Consider the following 23469-nt stretch of genomic DNA (forward strand, 5'->3'; position numbering starts at 1 on the left):
CTCAAAACTTTGCGTGAATCGAGACTTGGTGAAGCGAATCTTCGGTGCCCCAGTATGATCCTTTGGTGCTTTATTGCGGTAAGATGCATCTTTAAAATATTTTCTAAACTCTAATTTTGTGTTTGTATGAGGTTTGTAGGTAAAACACAAAATACAAAATAACATCAGCCTTGAAAAAGCCCTTTGCAAACCGGAATTTGGGATTCAGGTTCCAAAATCAGACAAAGGATCGTCATGTAACACGGCCACTTTTGAAATTAAAAGCCAGAAGTATTTGTACATCAGGGGGAAAGGAGGGATTAGCAAATACACCACAGGGGATGAGTCCAAACCAAAGCCTGCCACTGCTCAACGTATCTTAAACATTTTCCACTACATAAAAGTCCTTGTTTCCACTGAGCAGCATGGCATGGGTCAGTGCTTTTAGGCACGCTATTTTATGGTCGAAAATATTCAAGAGTGTGTTCAATGCCAGTTGGACTCTCAGTGGACAGGTGGCGCTAAACCAGAAAGTCTACGTGACTCACTAATGCGTCTCATGCTTGTCGCGAGCAGTGATGTTTTTCTGTCCCCTAATCAATGGATTGTGTTTGTATATGAAATGAAGCCAACAGGTCCGCTTTAATCATACCATTATCCTTTGGCCTTACAGCAGAAGAAGGCCAAGGAATGGTGTGGTACGGTTCGAGTTTATGGGTCGCTTTTATGATGGAAGCAGAACAAACATTGTAGTGAACCGTACGTACCGATCAGTCGAAGCGAGGCTTTGGACAATTGGACAAAGGTTTGGTGAGGTAAACAACCGTAGTGGTAGATGTATTTCAAAAAGTCACTGAGGTTCCAATCTGTGCATTTGCCGTCTTTCTACTGAAAAACACAAAGAGTGGGAGCAAACAATGACTGCATTACATTATTTCCTCGTTCAGAAAGCGTCCTCGAATTGGCAAAAACAATACGAAGCAAGATCAAAATGTATTTTTCAGTCGTGATTCATGAGTCATGCATGTGTGTATATGTGAACAGAGGAGCTTGGAAATATTAGACAACATAAAGCTGAATATTTCTCTTTGTTATTCCAGGCGCCAGGCCTTGCTCCGAGAGGAAGTGGCAGACATTGTGGTCAGAGGGTGAATACAGTATGAAATAAATCTAGTGTGTGTTTCTGCGTGGCGATTAGAGGTGTGGCATCAATCTGTCTGGCTTTCTCCTCGTGTCTCCTTCATGTCTTTCTGGTCCAATTAGATCGAGCGTCGGCGGCAGAGCGCGCGCGAAGGCAAACAACACACGCAATTTGTGTGTGGACAGGTAAGAACGCGCTCCGAAAAACAGCTCCCTCACTTCCTGCCCCGCCATCTTCCCTCCTCCGCCCGGCTGAATAACCTGGTTATTAGGCAGCAATGTGCCGCGGATTTTCTGAGGCTCTGTGTGCGACACATCTGGCCCGGGCCTTCAGGAAATGACTGGTTCACTTCACTCTTGTCATCACCTTCCAACACGTTTCTTTCACATTTCAATTTGGGAGCGGCACAGCAGGCCACTACAGCACATAAACACACATCTGCGCATTGCAGACACACACACACACACACACACACACACACACAGCCACACAAGGACGCACATCTGGGCACAGACACACACCAGGTCCAAATTAGGAGCAGCGGGGCCGTCGGAAAGCTCCGTTTTCAGCCTCGCGACTCAGAAAAGTGGGCTTATTCTTATTTCTGTGGCGTTTCACCAGAGGATTTCGATGTTTGTTTGTTTTTTTATGCTTTGGTTTTGAGCCACAGCACAAGGCCGGTTAAAAGGCAGCGCAACTGAACTTTACAGGCAGTGAAAAATTTAATCTGTGCTTTAAAAGGTTTCACACCTTCTGACATTAAAATCGTCATTATTGGGTCTTTATTTCAGTTTGTGCATAACTGTAGTGGAAGGCAACTGCTGCAACATTTTAGTAGGAATCTGAAAAGAATGTATTCAGCCTCCTCTACTCTGATGCCCGTTAGTAAAATCAGACGTTACCTGATCGGTGAACGGAGTTCAATTCGGTGTGGAATTTAACTCCAGCTGCTATGGAGGACCTGCAGAGATCCAGAGCTCAAATGGAAAAATCACCTGAAAGAACAGCCACTTCGTTGTTCCCGCCACTGATTCCGAACACATCATCATTAAACATGGTGGTGGCAGCATCATGATGTGGGGTTACTTCAGCAAGAACGGGGAAGCTGCTCAAAATTCCAGGGAGGACAGAGGGAAGTAAATGCAGGGCGATCCTGAGGAAAAACTCGAAAGAAAAAGCTGCTTTAGCTCAAACCATGTTCATGTTGGGATGGCCTAGTCAAAGTCCAAGCCTAAACATAATTGGGAATCTGTAACAAGGCTTTTAATTTGATTTGATTCGATTAGGACAGTGCGCATTAGTCAACATTGCCGCAATTCATGGCGGCGTGAATATGCAGGAGTTAGCACGTTAGCTAAATTTCATCGTTTGTTCTAAGACGAGTAACAAAACACCTCACCGCACAATTCAGTTCAGTTTGAAAATCGACTCCCTCACATGTGCTTTTTCTGTTCAGTCTAATTGGACTTGAACCATTTTGCAAAGAAGAATGGGCAAAAAATTTTTTAGTAAGACGCAAAAAACTGATGGAGAACTTCCCCCCAAAGGCTTGACATCATGGCAGTGAAAAGTGTTTTTATTGGAGTTTAATTACAATCTACACGTTGCTTACGAGATTTCATTAACTATTTAGACATTGCACCGAGTACAATTTAAAATGTGTTAGCTTATTGAAAGGCATTTCGATGCCCCCAAAGAGACACAATGTGGGCAGAAAATACGAAAGCATACTTCTTTTGTTTCTAATTAAATACTTAATGATTAAGGGCGATCAATGTTAAGCAGAACTGCTTCTCTCTTACGTTTTTAAATATTCCCTCCTCCCCCTAACAAAAAGGCGTGTTTTAACAATGCAATTAGTGTTGCTGAACAGTTTATACCTCAGAACATGATGTTTTCACCAGACCCACATCCTCCTGCTGTTTCCAGACTGACTCGGCTCCGTTTCTGGTGGATCTCAGCGCTGAAGCAGCCCGACTTTAGCAGAAGGTTTCTGCGGGCAGCAGCGATGGTTTTGGGCCGCATCCTGTTGCCACGGCGTCTAACGCTGGAGACGGACCCCGAGAGCGGCTCGCTGTTTGTCTGCCTGAAGAAAAAAAAAGAAAAAAAAAGAATAAAATAACCAATAGAACCATTTCTAATCAACAACACGGGAGCCGAGACCACAAAACACAAAGATCTCAACCACAGGAACATGCAGGCAAACGTCTCTGACAACTGCTGCTCGGCCCGACCCGACCCGGCCCGACCCGACCCGACCCGACCCGGTTCTGACTGACGATGACACGGTTAAGTCCTCGGCGGTGAGTGCGGCTGACTGATAAGGTCTCCGGGGAGCGAGGGCCCGACCACATCCAGGCAGAACGACAAAACTCGAGCCGTGGTGATTTACGGAGGGACAGTGAGATCAGCAAATATTAGCAGAGTTTAATCCAGGAAAAGGGAGATGTCTCTGTTGAGGCAGTAATTGAACACATCCGAAGGAGCGCTTGTTTTCACCGTATCCGTGTGTCGTCTGTTCAATCACACCAAGCAGGAGGTTTTACTGACGCTGCAGCGTTAAGCTGAGTTCCGTCACGTTATCAAATCGTTTCTGAATCTGAACGATGACCTGACGACACGACAACTCCAAATATTCCGTACGCTTAGTTTTGGTTGTGGGATGGTGACGAACCTAGCTGCTATGGTTTTCGTTTTTTTTTTTTTTTTGGTCTGGCCCTTAACATTTTGCAAGGACATTGTGGGAACAACGAGGACCTTTGGAAGGTCTGTTAAAAACTGTGAAAAAAAAAAAAGAAACGGAAAGGTTAGACAAAGACGCAAACACAAAGGTCTTTTATTTTCACCTTCAACCTGCTGCCTTTTTGATTGTATTTTTTTTATTTTTTTTTATTTTGCAGAATTGAGCTTGCAGTGTTGTATTTTATCCACCAGAGGGCAGGCAGTGACAGCTGCCGTGGAGAAAACATCAGAGAGATTACAATGTTTTCACCACAACGTTTTATGTATAGGCTGAAACTCTGCTTTCCTTCTTCGTGAACTTAGGAAATTTCTAAGTCAAGATAATTGAGCATGAATCTGTTTCCTATCTGCAAATCTGGAACATTTCTGCCAGTGTTGTTTGTTCCGTATCTAATATGGAGACACAGCACAACCGCAAGCTTTGTAGGATATTTTTTCTTGTTAAACTGTTGGCTTACTAAACCATAATAGATAAAAAAATAAAATAAAATGCTGCAATTAAAGCTGCATTGTGGTATTGTTTAAACTTCTAGAAACTGACATTTGTGGACGTTATTCTTTCGCAAAGTAGCTCAAGTTTGTCACAAATTCTCAATTGTCTTTCTGTCTGGACTTTGACTGGGCCAAAGTACTTGTTCTTCTCTGTTCCATTGTAACCCTGGTTGTTTAATTGTGGTTTGTTTCCCACTGGAAAGTCAAACTTTTTCCCCTGCTTGAAGTATTTTACTGCCATGGAGGCAGGTTCCAACATCATCTTCTTTCAACTAATCGAGGAGAATCTCTGCAGCTCCCCCAGAGCTGTCCGACAAGTTAGCTTTAAGTAGATGGCCAAGCCTTGTAATACTTTTGAAAACCTGTGCCTCTACCTGTATTCATAGTAGCGTAAGATCAGCCACATGAAACCAAGAAAGCAGATCTACATTTAAGATTGAGGTTGAAACGACACAAAAAGAAATAAGTGTGTCAATATTTCTAGATTGGTCTGAATATGTCAATCTGGTTACTCTGGTTCTTTTACTCTGGGAAATAGTTTGTTTTGTAAATTCTCAGCTACAAAACAGGGATTTTTTTTAGATATTGAATTATTTTTGCTAAAAAAAATCCAAACCTTTAATCTCTTATTGCCATTTTACACAACCATGCATGTCTTTGTTTTCAGTGCCAGTCTTATCAGAACACTCACTTGTTCTTTACAAATATTCTCTTTTTTTATCACCAGTAGTAATGAGTTAAAGATTTCAGGTTGTGATCAATAACTTCTTCCACTCTCATTAGTTGCGTGCTAGAGCAAAGAAAGGCCTCAAAACACTTAAAGAAGATACTGTTTTGTTTTACAGCATTTCTTTTTTTTTCTTTTTTTGTTGCAAATCTGTGTAAAAACCATTCCACCATTGAGCCGTGCCATTAAAAGAACCTTTAATTTTCATATTTGATCGCTTTTTTTCTTCCTCTTCTTCTTTTGAGCTAAATGACAGGAAAGTAGTGGAAACGAGAGCAAAGGGGCTGGTTGGAGGCCCGGGGTCGGCCAAGTCTGCCTTAGTGTGGTTTCGGGGAGTTATTTGGTGTTAAAATATGCCTTAATGGTTGCTGGGGATCCATTTATTACAGGCAGGAAGCAGAAGGGGGTTTCTCTTCTCATTTAATGCGACCGCCGAGAAGCTCGCCAAGTCCTACAAGGCTGGCCAGCATTCTTCTCTGCGTGCACACACGCCGAATATGTGCAAACTCATAATTATATTTCTCGAATCATTCAAAAGAAGATTATTTTTTTCTTTTTTCTTTTTTTTTTTATGCATGCGTATCGATGGAAAAACATCATCTCGACAACAAACACGGACCGCAGAGCCGTAGGAAACGGTTTACAAATATATGTGCAGGCATGAAAGCTGCTCACACAAATAGACTGTGGTCTCTGGCAGTGAGAATGACCTTTTCTGAACCATGGAAACACAGAGAGAGAGAGAGAGAAAGAGAGAGAGAGAGACACCGAACAACCCCTGCAAAACATTTAAGCGAGGAAAAGCTAGGGTTTTATATATATATATATATATATATATATATATATATATATATGTAAAAAAAAATCTCCTGAGGTCTTATTAATTCACATTTGTTTTGCAGTTGCAAACCTCGGTTTCTTTCCTTCTCACTCAGCATGTCAATCACATTACTGGACTTCCTCCATCTGATCGTCCCTCGCCCTCTCACCCCTGGATGCAGCAGGCGACCTCTGCCTCATCCAGCACACTCTCTCTCTTTCTCTTCTTCTCTCTCTCTACCCTCTTATTTCCTTCCTTTCTTCCTGTGTCTGTCCGCTGTGGACCCCAGGTAAAGCCTGACACCCTTCCGCGGCATTAGGGTGGATCTGATAACACCTTCTCCCACATGGACGGCAGCAGGGGCGCGCACAGGCATCCGGGTGCTTGAGGATAAAAAAAAAAGAAAAAAGAAAAAAAAGGGCACCTTGTGTGCCCCTTGGAATTGCCAGCTGCATTAGCAGCGTGAGATTTACTACAGGCCACACACTACACTGTAAAAAAAAAAAAAATACTAATAGATTATTTCTGAAGGGCACTTTTTGTTCAAAGGAAAAAAGGCCAGATGTTCTCCAGCACCACCTACTGTCCACCTGTGGATGTCCCTGGGCTTTAACACACCTCTGACTCCCAACCTGCGTTCAAGAGCAATTACATTTTTCTGGAAATAAACCCATGGCTATAATTTCATTATTTCTTTTCCATTTCCAACACCAACACATCTCTGTTGGTCTGTTTTTCATGTGAAACGTGTTTGGATTTGGCTGCTGCTAAGGTCTAACTGAAGAGCGCGACCGTCCTCTAAACACAGTGACTTCAGGACTCGGCCGGCAGCTGCAGTGGCTCGTTTGCACGTTTTTTTTTTTTTTTTTTTTTATGCTTCCATTTCCGTCTCAACTGCTTCTAAAAATGACACAAGCACTTCAAAAAACACCCAGACATTTTATTTGGCAATAAATAAATGTTTTTTGGTGTCTGGAAAACGGACCCTTTTCAAAAGCTTCTTGGTTGTCAAGTTCCAAATCCGCAGGCACTGCCACTCACCTAGCAACACCAGTGAACCCCTACCTAGCAACCCAAGCGGAGTTCTAGCACATTTGGCCAGCTGATTTTACCGCAGTATGTTCTGTACAATGGCTGTTGGAAAAGACAAGGTGTTGTGCAGAAACTCCTTGTTGCTTTCCTTTCGTTTGTGCAGGAGGCTCTACTTCTGCCTTTCAAAGATGAACCATTGTAAAGTTGCCCATCTGTTAGCAACCATTTTCACTTGCGAGATGGGGGGCCGCAGCCAGCATTGGCTCATTTGAATTTAAAGTGACAGAGTCACTAAAACAGCTCATTCCGAAACTGACCGGACCAAAATCTGGTTTTGCATAGCCCATTCTAACCTGCTCAACAAAGAATAATAGGTCACCTTTAAAGGTTGTGCAAGAGTGTGTGGGTGTGTGATTGTATTGGGTTACATGCAGGATACATGGCTCTGTCCTTCCTTTCATCAGCTGAGCGAGGGAAAAGCGCCCTCCAGCGCTGTGCAATCTGAGCCTCAGGTCCGCACAGACAAGGGGAGCAAAACAGACGACACACTTCGGTACTGAGAGGTTTGGGGTATTATTGGCTCTGGCAAGGGCAGCGTTATTTAAAGAATCAGTGGAGGAGCTGCTCAGATCCATAACTCTGGTGGGTTGAGGGGATGACTATTAGCTGTGCACTCCACAAATCCTCTACAAACCTTAACCCTGACCCTAACCCTACCTTTATGAATGAGTGGCAGTAATAGAGCATCTGCTGAAAGAAAGCCTGAAGACGAGTAGAGCTGCGGTTTGGTTCACCACTTGGGGTCACAAACACAAACTACTTATTCTTATTCCTTAGAGAAACTCCTGTTAGGTTATAATTGTGAAGTACTTTGTTGTCATTTTGTTTTTCTTCTGTTTTTTTGTCTTTCCTCCAATTCATGTAAAGCACTTTTAAATGCCTTGTTGCTGAAAATATGCTATATAAATAAAATTACCTGACCTTACAAAACAAAAGGCTTTAGGTCCTGACATCATCCTCAGAAATCAAACTAATTAAATTGATAATAGAAATGCATGTTAGAAACCCAAATGACAATACTTTGTGGTTTCATGAGTTAAAATGAATGTGTTTGCTGTTGTTGCTGCCTGTGTTAAGCAGAAATGTTAACTATTGTAGGGGACACAGCATGCATGTGGTCAGAAAGCCACCAAGAGACTGGTAGCCAGGTTAAGTTTATAAAATAAAGATAAAAATGTGACCTGAACCTCCAGAACCACATAAAGACAGTTACAAAGTCGGCCTTCTATCACCTGAAGAACGTTTCCAGGATTAAGGAACTAATGATCGAGATCGAGAGAAACTCATTCATGCATTTATCTTTAGTCGCATAGTTAACTGCAACAGTGTCTTCTCAGGTCTGCCTGAAAACCCAATCAAAGCTGATCCAGAACGCTGCTGCCAGCGTTCTCACTAAAACGAGGAGGATAGGGCACAGCACAGCAGTTCTACAGTCCTTCCACTGGCTCCCAGCAGCTCAAAGAACAGACTTTAAAATGCTGTTGCCCGTTTGTGAATCATAAACTAACAACGATATATGCCACGATAGGGCGCCAAAATGATGGCAGAATACTTATTCCTAGTTGGCTTTTTTTTTTTTTTTTTTTTTTTACTTTTTGTGCATTACAATCCCTCGGAGGGTTTTCAGTTAAAAGTGTCATCAAAAGACACTTTTCAAAGTTGTATTTGTGAAAAAAAAAAGAAGCTTAAAACTGAGGGACAATTTTGCTTCCTCTTCACACTTAGCAAGATCTTCAATGTATTACGCAAAACCATAACAAAATACACTGAAGTTTTTGGTTGTAACATGACAAAAGTATGAAACAGTTTAAGCTAAAAATACATTTTAAATACATTCTTGTTAAAAAAAAAAGTCTGGCTTAAGATTTGAAATGTGGCTTCAGGAAGTAAATGAAGCCGTTACAAATGGTTACTGTGTAACTGTGCGTATCTGTGTGTGTGTGTGTGTGTGTGTGTGTGTGTGTGTGTGTGTGTGTGTGTGTGTGTGTGTGTGTGTGTGTGTGTGTGTGTGTGTGTGTGTGTGTGTGTGTGTACTGTGGCGGGGGCAGGGAGGAGGGTGATTAGGGTGTAGAATGTCCATCTCATCACCAGAGCTGACCTGAGAACACACCGGTTAATCATCCACTAACCGGTAGAGAGACACAGGACGGATCCGCCACCTGAAGAAAAGACACTCAGAGAAACCAGCCGTTGAGTCAAAGCTGAATAATGTGAGGAAGGATCCACTGGGCAGTTCGGATTTGGGGACCTACACCTGAGAGTGGATCACACACAGATCTGCGTCCGAGGCCTGAAACTCCTCCTGTCCTTCGGGGTTTGTTTGTTTTCTTTGGCGATATGCGCCCCCTGCAAGAGCCGTTCTGCTTGTGGACCCAACCATGGCTGTGAGAGGGGGCCGCGTGGGGGCCCGGCCTCGCCTGGGATGCCAGCTGCAGCAGTGAAGCCCACTCTGGAGGAGATAGTTCCAGAAGGAGGGGGGGTCGGCGAGTCCCGGCGGGAAGTCTCGGGGCTGCCCCTGCCCTCCCTGACGTTCACTAGGGAGCTGCTGAGGAGCTTCCCCCACACCAAGCGGGTCGGGTCCTACCTGATCGGGAAGATGATCAACAAAGGCTCCTTCGCTAAGGTGATGGAGGGGCTGCACATCGGCACCGGCGAGAAGGTGAGTGCTTTCCTATTGGTGTGGAAGCCGCACACTCTGGCAGGGTGGCACCCTGTCTAATGAAAGATCTCACACACATTAAAAGGATGATTACATGCTATCAACCAGAGTGGTGGCAGATAATTACACACAGAAGAGTCTGAAGGGAGGCAGTGGCCTGTTATTATAGCCTTGTAATGTTTGCAAAAGTGTGTCAGATCCATCAACACCTGGCTATTTTATCAGCAGAGTTAATGGATCTGTGCTGTACGTCTACAGCATGTATATTGTTACATGTTAAAAATACCATTAGTACAAAAACATTAACTAATGAACTGATTTACCATCCGTTTTTTTATAAAATGTTGCGATAAGAGAACATAAACAAAGATTTTAGCTGAGTTTCCTTTGTCGATATTCCGCTAACGGAAACATCGCCATGTTTCGCCATGTAACGGAAACATCGCCATGTTTCGCCATGTAACGGAAACATCGCCATGTTTCGCCATGTAACGGAAACATCGCCATGTTTCGCCATGTAACGGAAACATCGCCATGTTTCCGTTACATAAGAAACGCGATTACAATCACTCGTGAATACGTTTGTTCACGCGATACACCGTTTAAAAAACACGCTGCGCCTTCTTCCACTTCCTGTTGTCTTCTTCGTCTTTTCCTCCAGTGGCAACATCCGGTTGTTGATCACGGGATTGACCAACAAAAAGAGCGTTTCCATTGGTGAAATACACTCATTTTGATACCAACTCAAAGTTAGGCAATAACTTTGTAGTGAAATCCGTGTGCATATGTCTTGTAATTTCAGTTTGTGCAATTTTAAGGCCAATGAAAATGCAGTTAGCATGTTAAAATAATCTAAATACATATTTTCCTTGCAGTTTAATGCCAACACTGAGTGAACGCAAAGACATGTAGATTTTAAGGTTGGTTTATGTACTTCTTATTCTGTAGTGTTATTTATTATTGTGCTTTATCGTCAGCCTGCCAATGGGGATTAGAGATGGAAATTCTCATGTATTTACATGTTAATGTTCATTCATACAAATTGTCTCGCTTTTAAAAATACATTTTAACTTGAAATTGAGCAATTTTGTATGTGCTAATTTTGCTCTTCTTGTAGTCTTGCAAAAGTAACAATGCTCATTGAATATAACCTCAGACTTGAATGAGTTTTTTGTGGATTACATGTGATAGCCAGACACAACATAATGCCTAAATGTAAAATTTCCAACCTTTTTCAGACTTTATTGACAGATAAAATCCTAAAAAAAAAATGGCACCATGTGTTTGTTGGACTGCAAAATGTCTCGACTAGTCATGTCCAGTTAGAGACCAAACTTTCTGAATATTATTTCTATAAGTTTTCCAAAATACACAAGAACATGGTGGGATATAAACCCTTCCACTTCATCTCTGGGTTGTTGTCCTGCACTTCTCAAGCCTTGTGTCTATTATAGATTTTAGGCTTTTCCCCTCAGAATATATATTTCTTTCTCTAAAAAAATGCAAAAACTGCAACAAGCTTCCTTATCTTTTCTTTTCTGAGGATACTCCTCCCCACAGCATGATGCTACCACTGCTATGATTTGCCTTGGGGATGGTGTGTTTACAGCAATGTGCCTTACTAATTCTCTCCTTCACACAGGGTCCTGAACATTGGTAAAAAGAAAAAAAAAACAGAATAATAAATCAGTTTCTGTCTCATTAAACAAAAAACAAACAAAAAAACCTTCTTGTTTGTTTATGGCTTTTTCTGAACAAAATTTCTCACCCCTTTCTTTTGATTGTGACTTTCTTGTATTTGTATAAAATGTGTATAAAAACGACATATTTTTCCTCCTTCCACTTCACAGTTATGGACCACATTGTGTTTGTTTTTTAATAAAACACCCAAAACATAAAGTGAGGTTTGTGGTTGAATCGTGACAAAATGTGACGAAGGGGGTTGGAAAAGGTTTAGAACCGACTGAATGTGTCTGCAACTTACAGAAAATGTGCTTGTGTATGTACGCATATAGTTTCATGGCCAACAGCCAGGGTCAGTGCCAGTGCTTTACCTCACTCAAACTACGACCTGGTTGCCATGGTGATGTCCTGGCTCACCTGTGGGGGGCTTTTGTTTGCCTCAATTCCTGTTGGTGCAAGAAATGTTTGTGAACGCTGCAAACAAAAGACAACATCATTAAGATTCTTTCTAGTTTAATATTGAGTTGTAGTTACAAACATAATTCTATAATCATTTAAAATAAAAATATATAACATATATGAAACACATTGTCATTAAAATGATTCCAATTGGACTTTTTTGTGTTCAGGTTACGTGTTCCTAAACAAATATTCTGGCCTTGCTGAAGCAGTTTGAACAGATTTAAAAATGTGTTGTACATTTAGAAAGATATTTGTAAATGTTCAGTCTTTTTATGCCAAAATAAAAAGTGTCTCATTCTTAAAGACCTGCGCTATTTGTGACATGATGTCACTGTGAGATATTATTGTTCATTTGATAACAGTCGTCACATAAAGAAATATCCAGTAGATATTGCACTTAACTATCGGTCTACAGTAAAAGTTGAAATAATTTAACACTAAGTGCCAACTTTGCATTAAAGTGTCATTATTTACAAAATAATACAATGTTGGTACTTTTAATGGACTTTTAGAGCAATTTTGCATTAAAAGTGTCATAGTGACAATTTTAATAATAATGACACTTTTACAGACATTCATAAAGACCCCTTCATGTTCATGACAGGTGTTATGTCATGTTTATGACAGTGTAATGCGAGTCTTATGCACACCCCTTCAAATAATGTATTATCAATTTTTTTTAAATCAAATTCCCTATAATTTTTTATTTGCTTTTTTTGTTTAAATTTCAGAGGCCTTTGGATATCAAAATGTAATCTTTGTAGCATCTTAGAAACTGATTATATTGCCAAGACATTAACAAAAACAACAGAAGAGTAACAAAAAGTTGCATGTTCTACTTTGCAACATAAACTGTGTCCTCACTCACTTTTTTGGCTCACTTTTCACTCAATAACTCATATAAACTTTAAAAGATAAGGGACTATGAATGCAACTGTGTTGAAAGTCTTGTCTAACTGTTTGCCATCATGTGTGCAGGTGGCCATTAAGGTGATAGACAAGAAGAAAGCACGCCAAGACTCCTACGTGCTGAAAAACATGAAAAGGGAACCTCGAATCCATCAAATGGTCCGACACCCTCACATTGTGGTTCTTCTGGAGGTAAAAGGAACAAATGCTCCTAAAAACAACATCTTCTTGTTAATAAGTGTGTGAACGTTAACGTACCGTGTAAATCCTGCGCGTCAGACCCTGGAGACGGAGAACAGTTACTACATGGCCATGGAGCTGTGTGCGGGAGGAGACCTGATGGACAGGATCTGCGACCGGAGGAGGCTGGGAGAGAGGGAGGTGCGGCGCTACACCCGGCAGATCCTCTCCGCGGTGGAGCACCTGCACAGACACGGCATTGTGCACAGGTCACTACACACACACACACAGGCACCTGCATGCACACACACAAACACACACACACACACACGCACGCACGCACGCACACACACACACACACACGGTAGGAAAAACACAATGTTAAAGAGGCAGTATTATGTAAAATGTACTTTTTTTTAGCTTTACATCATGTTATAAAGTGATTCCCTCACCAAAAACATACCTGGAGTTTTGCTTTAATCCTTTTGTGCATGTTTGAGAAATCCTTTAATCTCCCATGGCAACCATTCAGCTGTGCAGAACACCTGGATGGACTTAGCTCCGCCTTCGAGGATGAAGTTCCTCCTCCAAGCTTCCGGGCGTCTGCATTTTAAAGCAGGCCTCCTCTGTGACTGACCCTATGAGCTCCTTCAGACTAGCCAGCAACAACTAGCAAACACCTGGTGGAACTGTGTAGTTACTTCTCAGTGAAATTCTTTTAAAAACTTTGTTAAAGGGTTAATAGAAGAGTGATGTTGTGATGACTTCCTGAAGGTGGAACTGCAGAAAGAGCAGGAGTTTCTTAAAGAGACAGAGGCCCAATTTCAAGGCATTAAATTACAAAGTTAAATTACTTTTAAGTTATATTTGGCATTTTCATAACAACTGAAGGCAACATAGTTACTTGATTGTGCTATAAAATGGTACGATGTTTCTGGAAAACACATGATACTGCCCCTTTAAGACATTCAGGTTAAAACATTAGTCATATACAATAAAAAAATCTTCAAAATTTCCATATAAACCAACATCACAAGTATTTTTCACATTAATTTCATTAAAATTAAAGATATATCTTTATGACTTACAAAATCCATTGGAAAAATAAAGTTGAATATCATTGAAAACCCCATTTATTTTAGAACATTTATGACAAAGTGAATCCCATTGTGCAGATTTCTGTTGCATGTAGTGCAAATTAATACAATATATCAATGCATATCATATAGATGGTCAAACATGGTGGAGGTAGTCTCATGGACTTGGACTACTTTGTTTCTTCCAGTTTTGGACAAAGTTTTGGTTTGATGGAGCCATAAAGTGCTGAAGATGAATGTTGAGCCTTTGTAGCAGAAACAAAATGGTTTTGGAGTGACCTAGTCTGGATATAAATCTGATGGAGATCTAATTGAGAGGTCGTGAGAAATGGTAAAATATTTCTGTCCTTTTAATTTGGAATAAAAGGAATAATTGGAATAATTTGGAACAAATTCTCACCTTCCCTTAATTTTACTGGTTTTAACTATGAGTCACGTGATAAACTATGGGACCAATTTGATAACTTATGTACATAACTACAATGTCACTGTGAAAATGTGATATTTTACATAAGGTTATCATAAAGATAACAGTGGAACAAACCTGTTAAGTCATATTTGTCAGAATGCACACACACGCACACACACACCCCCGCACGCACACACACACACACACACACACACACACACACACACACACACACACACACACACACACACACACACACACACACACATCGTAGTAGTTTGCAGGGCATTAACAACCTTCAGAGTAAGACATGGAGTCGGTGTCAGGTAACCATTACTCTCACACTTTCACATCAACACACACAGACACACACACACTCACATTATGTTTCAGTTTGGGTCCTTGGCTCTTCTCAAGGTGGGAATGTGATTACCAGGCGGTGACTTCATCATCCTGATCCGGCGCCATGATTCACACATCATCACAACATCATGGACTTCCTCTCTAATGAAGTCCCCGAACGACATCGCTTTCAACTCCTGAACAGCACCTCTCCCTGTCAAACCCACCCACGCATCCACACAAACACACACACGCACTCTCTCTCTCTCTCTCTCTCTTGACACCACAGTGCTGTAGAGATGATCACACTGGAAATGGAGGGAAATTTTGCACTTAAACACACCTCCTGCCACCCACATTCAATAAGTTCACCACATACATTTTTCTGCTTTACGACATTGTGCGATCTCGCTCCTTCTCCTTCTTGCTGGTTTTCTTTCTTTCTCTCTTTCTTCCTCTTATTCTCTTTGAACCTCCCTCGGGCTGCTCAAGCAAGGATTTCTGGATTTTTGAGTGTCTGCTGCTTAGATGAAGGCAGATGAAAGAAACATGGCAGATTCCCAGGCTACAGTTTATGGGGTCTCTCTCACTCCTAACCGCAGATTTTCATTTAGCCAGTAGTTTTATAGCTCGAAGCCTTGCCTGATGGCGACGAGGCTGGGGTACAATGAGGGGAGTAATGCAACTTTTTATCAACTAAATGCAGAGACCGTTCTCTGCCGATGGTTGAAAATAAATCCAGAACAACAGCTGGTTAGCCCGATTTGAAAATCGCTCAGTTAGGAGGGTTTTTTTTAAAAAGCGATTTAATGGTTTGAGCAAATTAATTTCCTAAATTACCAAATGGGAAAATAGACCTGAGTTCTACCCAAAACCCAAATTTAGCAGCTTAGCTTTCTTGCTGCTGCTGCTAACAATCCTATCCAATCAGATCTCTATAAATACTCAGATAAACCAGTGTTGTCAAACTGGTTCCTTCAGCAGAAAATACTCATGGAAAACCCCAGAATTTTACAGCTAAATCAATCAGAATTTAGTGGCTGATTTCCAATCCTCTAAAGTTTAACGTGTTGACACAGATCCTGACCGATTCCAGTTCAAAACTGTAGCATAAGAAACAGGAACAGTGTATTAGTAATGTTTCAAGCAAAGGCAAACACATTGTAGAGACTGTTGCTAGTATCATGTCTTAGCAATTCGAGCAGCTTAGCACAACCAGTACTATCACACCAGGACTCACCATGTGTGTTCCCAAGAAAAGTGGACTCCTGAGAGAAGACAGAGGAACTGAATTGTTTTTTTTTTTGTTTTTTTTTTAGCAGATTGTCTGATATTACACAGTCAAGACACATTGACAATTTTAGAAATTGATTTTTATTAACATCCTAAGCTTTAAGCTGAAAATTTTTCCTTGCATCTTCCCAACAAAATTATGAACAAACCGTTTCAAAAATATAATAATATATAAATGCATTCTTTTTATTCCTAAAAAAAAAAAAAAAAAAAAAAAAAGGTGTGTTTTTTTTTTCTTTTCTAGAGATTTAAAGATTGAAAACTTCCTCCTGGACGAGCATAACAACATAAAAATTGTAGGTATGTTGAAACGTGTTCGCGTCCCACATCCAGAAATTGCACCATCTTTGTTTACTGCATCCCAAAGTGCTGTAGTGAGAAGCCATTGCTGCATAAATACCGATTCCCACAGACTTTGGCCTGAGCAACACTCTGAAGCCGGACTCTTTATCCCCGGAGCTCCTCAACACGCAGTGCGGAAGTCCTGCCTACGCCGCGCCTGAGCTGCTGGCTCACAGGAAGTACGGCTCCAAAGTGGACGTCTGGTCCATGTACGTGACAAACTCTCACTTTGTTTGTCCCAACCGCGTCAAAAACCAGCTCACTTGTCCTTCTGCTGTCATAGAAACACTAATATTGTCTCGTATTTTTGTTTCGCCTTGCTGTCGTACAGAGGCGTGAGCATGTTTGCGATGCTAACGGGAACCCTGCCCTTCACTGTCGAGCCTTTCAACATCAAGCAGCTGCACCAGAAGATGGTCAATAAGGACATTAGCAACATCCCTGGTGACATCAGCAAAGGTCAGAGCATCACTGCGTTCTGAAATAATAACTGTCTCTGATATTAATTCAAATTAAATTAAGCCATGCTTTTTATGCTCTTCATTCAATATTGGATAAGTTTGACCACTACACCTGCAGTGTTTTATTAGTTTGCTGTAATTATTTTTTTGTTTTTTCATTTTTATTAAACAAATTCTATGACCAAAGTTTTTTTTAGTTTTTTTTTTTCACTGATTGTATAACATTTAAGCTCATGATATTCCTCTTTAGGTGTTGGCTCAGATCTTTTATTGTGACGAGATCAAATCAGTGCCGTTATCGAGGTACACACAGGAAGCCCAGACATGTAATTTACTTTTTAAACCTCAGTTATTTTGTTAAATTTGCAGGGTTACCCTTCTGCTGCTTCTCATCCAGAACAAAAAAAATAAACAAAATGAAAAAGTACTTTTGTGATACTTAATCAAAGAAAGGTTCTGATTTGACTTCGCTCATACTGCAGACGCCGTGTCTTTCATGATGCTTCTCCTGGAGCCAGACCCAGATAAGAGACCCAGCATCAGAGAGGCGATGGAAGAGAGATGGATCAGCGAGGGATATGCCAAGAAACCGCTACACACACTCTCACATAAAAACAGGTAGCCGTACCACACAGCATCAGTTACCCTTAGAGTTGACTTAAGCCTATCTGCGAAGTGTTTAACTCCTTTTCTAAATGTGACAGAGAAAAGAGAAAACACGAGCTCTCTCTTTTAACTCTGGAAACATTTTGCAGCAGTGTTTGGAAGTGGGCAGAGGAATCAATAAGAAGAACTGAATGTATTCCAACAAAGTGAACTTTTTTTTTTATTTATGGTCTGCATTGTGACAGCTCTGAATATTATAGCATGACTAAAACCCTTTTGTCACTTTACGCATTGTGGAAATGCAATCATGTATGGCTGCGGCTGGGAATAATCCGTTCTCTCTGGCCCACTTGAGTAACAGAAGCCTTCCAGTTCTGTTCTGCGCTCAAACCAACATCCTCCAGTCACATGTCCTTCCTTACCAGTCCCAGTGGACCCAGGGCTGCTCTCTCTCCTTTGTTTTTCAGGATGGTTTTCAACCCTTCTACACTCTTATTTTCCCAGGTTGTGTCCGGAAGACCTCAACTCATCTGTGCTGGCTCACATGACAGAGACACTGGGTTATTCCCTTTCTGAAGTCATCAACGCGGTCACCAGCAATAGACCCTCTGCCGTCATGGCCTCCTATCACCTGCTGCTCAACAAGTTCAACAGGAGCCACAAGGGGTCCAAGGCTAGCAAGGTTAATGCTTTGCAACACATGGACACAAAAACACACCGGTCTGTGGACATGTCATGAAAATTTAGCTGAGTTAAGCTACCAAAGACTTTTCATCATGACAGATTTTAGGGAGTGGTTGTATTGTTATGGTGTTTTTTTTTTTTTCTTTAGATGATGGTGAAATTAGGGAGCACAATTGCTTCTTGATGTTCTATTATTGTTCATAGACTGATCAGGTTCAGAACGTTTTAGACATTATTCTGAAAGATTAAAGCGGTCCATACAACCAACCCATAACACGGCATTCCACTTATATGCCCATGGCTAGCTTGCTAGCTTGTCGTTGTCATAGCTGTTGCGCTAGTGTTGTGCGGGCCGTGAAATGGCGCACTAAACCACACAGGCCCATGCTGTCCCGCTCAGCTGAAACGAGGTAAGAGAGCCGGATTGGGTTGTTCTGTACGTTCTGTCACAGACTGTGGGACAGACGGGTGATTCCAGCTGAATGGATGGGTGCACAGTGAGAACAAATTACTCATGGTAAGGGAGAGACACTCTACATTCGTTTTACGGGGTTAGACCCCAGGTTTGTCTCCATGGTTCATAGAGGAAGAGAGTCTAAATGAATCATTTAATGATTCAACAAACCAAACTAACCAGACCTCGTTGCCATGAATTCCCTGTTCCTGCCACCCCGTCCTGCTGGCTGCTGATTGCTTCCACCTGTTCTGCTGACTGTATAAACGCCTGCTCTGCGCTCACTCAGTGTCAGATCGTCTGTTGACATCCCAGCCTTTGAGCACTTCATATCCTTGTTGTGCATGACCCTCACTGATGACACCCTGGGCAACTGTCTACATGGCCCATACTGAAATCTACCACTGGGAAAACACTATTTCTATTGGTAAATACTTTGATTTCACACCCTTGGGTAATTTGAACAATTATCCATCTGGTGTTGGATAAATGGTTTGGGTCAATGAACTTAGACCTGTTGCATTGAATGATATATCCTATCTAAATTGAAGATTTGTTGACATTTCCGATGCCTTTTGTTTGACTTTGCAGAAGCTCGAGAACGACTGGACACTTCCGAGCAAAACGACATGGAGAAACAGAAGCAACACTGAAACAAAGACTCAGCAACAGGTGAAGCTGGTCTCAGAGCTGTCCCTTTGGGGTGTTGGGGTAAATACGTCTAAGCAAGTTGTTTGTCAGGAGACATTTAAAAAGACGACATCGCCTTCCCTCTAAATAACTTGATATAGTGTTTGAAAGATGAAAAATAAAGAAATAGAATAGAAACTGAAAAAAATCCCCGTCAGAACAGATAAAAAAAAAAAAACGAGCAACAAAATTTGCACTCAACAAGCTCCACTTAACACCTTTTTTTATTGTTTAAAGTCACATAAGTGACGAATAATAAGTTTAAAAAAGCATGTTTGTCACATGCATTAAAAAACACTCAAAATCTTAAGTCACACTGAGTGCCTGATATAGCCTGCAGATAAAAACCGTTTTTTAGGCTGTTAGTCCTTGTTTTCTGTAACGACTACCAGAAGGCAGAAGTGAGAACAAGTTGTGCTGTGGGTGCGTTTCAGTCCCAGATGACGTTTTTAGCTCTGTTTGTGACCCGGGTGACGTAGATGTCCTGCAGTGAGTGGAGAGAGGTTCCGCAGATGATATGTGCTGTTTTTTTAATGACATGCTGGAGAGCTTTCCTGTCCTGAACAGTGCTGTTCCCAAATCCACTGATACAGTTCGCCAGTTTGTGAGGTTGTGTACTAATGACCGGTTGTGGTAGAAATGTTGTTCAGATGGACTAACTAAGCCTGCCTCTTAGCATCTTTATTTAGGCTAAATTATGACCATCACACAGTCACAATTCCATGTCACGCAATTTGATCAAAATCTGAACAGTACATTTGTTTGCGTCGTCTACTCGTTTGTTTCCCCTTCTAAAGTTGGACTGTCACAAACGAATCCTAAACTACATTGGATTCTGACCACAGAGTTTGACAATCAACTCCTTCCCATTGGCAGAACTCACCGAAAAGAGAGAAAAGCTTGAAGCAGTTCAACAAGTCGCCCAAGGTCCAGCAGACCAGCAGAAGTCTGAACAGGAGGAAGACCACGGATTTGCACAGGAAGGGCCACCGTGAGGATGACGAGAACTGTCCGCCCTCTCCCGCTCTGCCCCGCCTTCCCCGCTCTGCTTCACCCCCTTTGCCCTCTGACCCTTCCTCCCCCGAACCTCTGTCCGCAGAAGACGGGGCGACTGATGAGGAGGTGACCATTTCTATCAACACCAGGGATACGTTGTTTCCTGAAGGTACAGAGTTCTGTGAAAGTATTCAAACCTGTTTAGCTTTTTCACATTTTGTAATATTTCTAACATATGTTTTAGGGTATTTTGTTAGGATTTGGTCATTATTGTGAGGTGGCAGGGACATTCTGCATGGTTTTCATCAATGTCGTTTGCATATTAGAACTTGAAAAGTGTGTTGACAGACCCAACTTGTTCTAGAAAGCACAATAGGTCACCTTTAGAATATCAACAAAATATGCTAAATGGTTGTGACATGACATGAGAATATTTTAGGGCTGTGAATCCTTTTGCAAGACACTATACTCAGTGGCCTTCTGTGTGTGCATGTCTGTTCCAGTGTCGGTGTTTGGAGACAGGGAACTCGTCCACGCTTCCCCTCCGAAAAGCTCAACATCGCAGCTCTGTGACTCCGCTCCCTGCCATGTCCCCTTACCAGCCGAGCCAACCAGAGACGGCGTCGCGTCCAGACCGATCCGACACTCCCACCCGCTCAGGACAACGCAGTCGGACGGCGCGGCGGACCCAGGGTCGGACTGCTTCCGGGACAAGTGCCACCAGGATAACTCCCACTGCCTGAGCGTCAACGAGCGGCTGGAGAAGCTGCAGGCGTTTTACTCTCCCGAGAAAAACTCCATCTCTCCCGGGATCCTCCTGGAGACCGGACCCGTACTCTCCGTGGACAGAGGGCAGCTGGGTTCCACCAGGATCGCACAGGCGTCCCCCTCCGCTCGCCTGCCTCGCCTGCGCAATGTTGGGCCTAAAGACGGCCGAGGGAGGAAGGTGATGTGGGCGGGTCTGAGTCAGCCTGGACCGCCTAGGCTTCTGGTGAACGGGTCGAAACCACCGGTTTTCCCTTCGCAGAGACAACATACTTTGATCATAAAGAGCCTCAGGCAGGAGAGGGGAAGGAGGAAAGAGCTCACCTCGGCGGGGGAAGGTGAGCCGGCGGGTGAAGGGATTGATGGCGACAAGAGGAACTCTGTTCAGTTGCGTTCTGAACAACGGCGGGTGGCGGACCTGAACCTGCCGCTGCTTCCTGTGGCGCTGCAGGGGAAAGATGTCAGGAAGAACCAGCTACATAGCATGGACTACTGAGACTCGGTCCGACTGGAGCGGCAGAGTCATGGAAAGTTCAAGGAAAGCTGGTGGAAGTCAAAACAGTAGTCAATAACAGTACAGCCAGAGACAACTGCAACAAACTACCATAAATGGCAGCTATAGAAGTGTACAGCCTTAAAGCTATGTTCTTATACTGTTCTATTCATGCCACACTCAGAGGAGCCCATCCTAGATAAACACCATTCCGTTTGTTTGTCTTCAGCTGCAGTGCCAAAAATACTCCAGCTCATACCTCAACTGCTGGATTCAGTCTCTAAAAGACCGGGTTCGGTTTAAGTCATGGGAAACGTCTCCAACGTTTCCATTCCCTCTTCCCATCAGACTGCAGTTCAGAGTTTGTTCTGACCTTTTGGTTTCCTTACACAGAATCGGAAGCTAAGAAAGTAGACGACACAAGAAAAATAAAGAATGTAATGTCGCCTAAAACATTTCCTATCAGAATGGCATCATCCATTCACTTTCTGAAGCTGTTCTAACCATTTCAGGGGAAGGTGTCCATCTCCAGGGATCAAAGGGCGAGTTTCCACAGCCAACTCAATATCTCCATTTCCTCTTAAAGGGGCAGTGTTATGTTTCCCCAGCTACATAGAATAATTTTACAGCACAATCAAGAGTAACTGCTACCTTCAATTGTCATAAAAATCTTTCATATATGAAATTTGTTTGACTTTACTATTTAATGGCTTGAAATTGAGCCTGGAAAGAGCAGGACTTTAAGAATGTCCTGCGCTTTCCAACGCTCCACCTCCAACAACGCTCCAGCTAACGTTCTGGGCGAGAGGTGACCCCGCCTCTCGCCTCTGTCCAGGGCGGGGTCACCCTGGACAGGTTGCCAGTCTGTCACAGGGCAACACAGACAGATGGGACAAACAACCATGTACACACACACTCACACCTAGGGGCAATTTAGACCAGTGAACCTGACAGTCATGTTTTTGGACTGTGGGAGGAAACTGGAGTACCCAGAGAAAACCCACGCATGTACAGGGAGAACATGCAAACTTCATGCAGAAAGACCGGGGCTGGGAATCGAACCCAGAACCTTCTTGCTGCAAGGCAACAGCTCTACCAACTGCGCCACTGTGCAGCCCATATTTTTATTATTATTATTTTATTAAACTTTTATTTAACCAGATAAAATTCCACTGAGATGAATATATCTTTCACTTGGGTGAGATGGTCAAGAAAGGCAGCAGCACACATCAAGTAAACAGAAATGACAAAAATAGACATTAGAAATATATCAACAACAATCTGAGAACGAAAGGCAGTAGTTGTGACAATTCTAATAAAAAAAACTGTCAATTTAAAACTTAAAAATACTGTTGACATGACATCCATTCTCTTTTTTTAAATTTAATTTTACAAAAAGTGTTCAGTGAAACAACTTCTGACGGTTTTAGTTCAGTTTTGCTCATGAAATCTCTAAAGTCATCAGATGTGTGTTATGCGACGCAACATAAAAACAGGCATGTTGCTCCCCTTAAATCTCATTTTGGTCCTTTTTCCCTCCCCCCTCAAGTGGAGCTCTATGGATCATCAATATTTAGACACAAAGATGAGGAAGAATCTGGTAGCGGCTTTGTGGCAGTCATCACATCGGCTGAATAATTCACCTTCTGTTACATGACACCATGTTTTCAGGTGTGTGTGTTTGTGTGTGTGTGTGTGTGTGCGTGTGTGTGTGTGTGCACGTGCGTGTGTGTGTGTTTTGGTGAGGCGCTTGCCCGATGAGGACAGATTGAAGCCACTCAGGTGGATATATCTCCCACTCCAGTTACCACTCCGGCTACTTAACACTGATATGAACCGCTAAGCTCTGATACTGTATCAGACATGAACACAAGCCATACAGCACAATGCTATCAGTAAACATGTCATGATAAGTAGCTCTTTAAAGAGTACGAGGCAGCCTTTTTAATTA

At 42.3% G+C, this 23469-nt stretch overlaps 1 protein-coding gene across 1 annotated transcript; it reads left to right on the top strand.

Moving 5' to 3' along the window:
* The first annotated feature begins 8834 nt into the window (after positions 1 to 8834).
* On the top strand, positions 8835 to 22198 carry LOC103457835 (uncharacterized). The gene is made up of 11 exons (XM_008398256.3): positions 8835 to 9652; positions 12776 to 12898; positions 12986 to 13155; positions 16272 to 16327; positions 16440 to 16578; positions 16701 to 16828; positions 17313 to 17448; positions 17941 to 18118; positions 19166 to 19246; positions 20141 to 20429; positions 20764 to 22198. The coding sequence occupies exons 1-11, from the start codon at positions 9416 to 9418 to the stop codon at positions 21519 to 21521; spliced, it is 2295 nt and encodes a 764-aa protein (XP_008396478.1). The 5' UTR covers positions 8835 to 9415; the 3' UTR covers positions 21522 to 22198.
* Positions 22199 to 23469: the final 1271 nt, after the last annotated feature.

The sequence above is a fragment of the Poecilia reticulata genome, chromosome 21 (genome assembly GCF_904066995.2).
Source record: "Poecilia reticulata chromosome 21, P_reticulata-male-v2, whole genome shotgun sequence".
NCBI classification, from domain to species: Eukaryota; Metazoa; Chordata; class Actinopteri; order Cyprinodontiformes; family Poeciliidae; genus Poecilia; species Poecilia reticulata.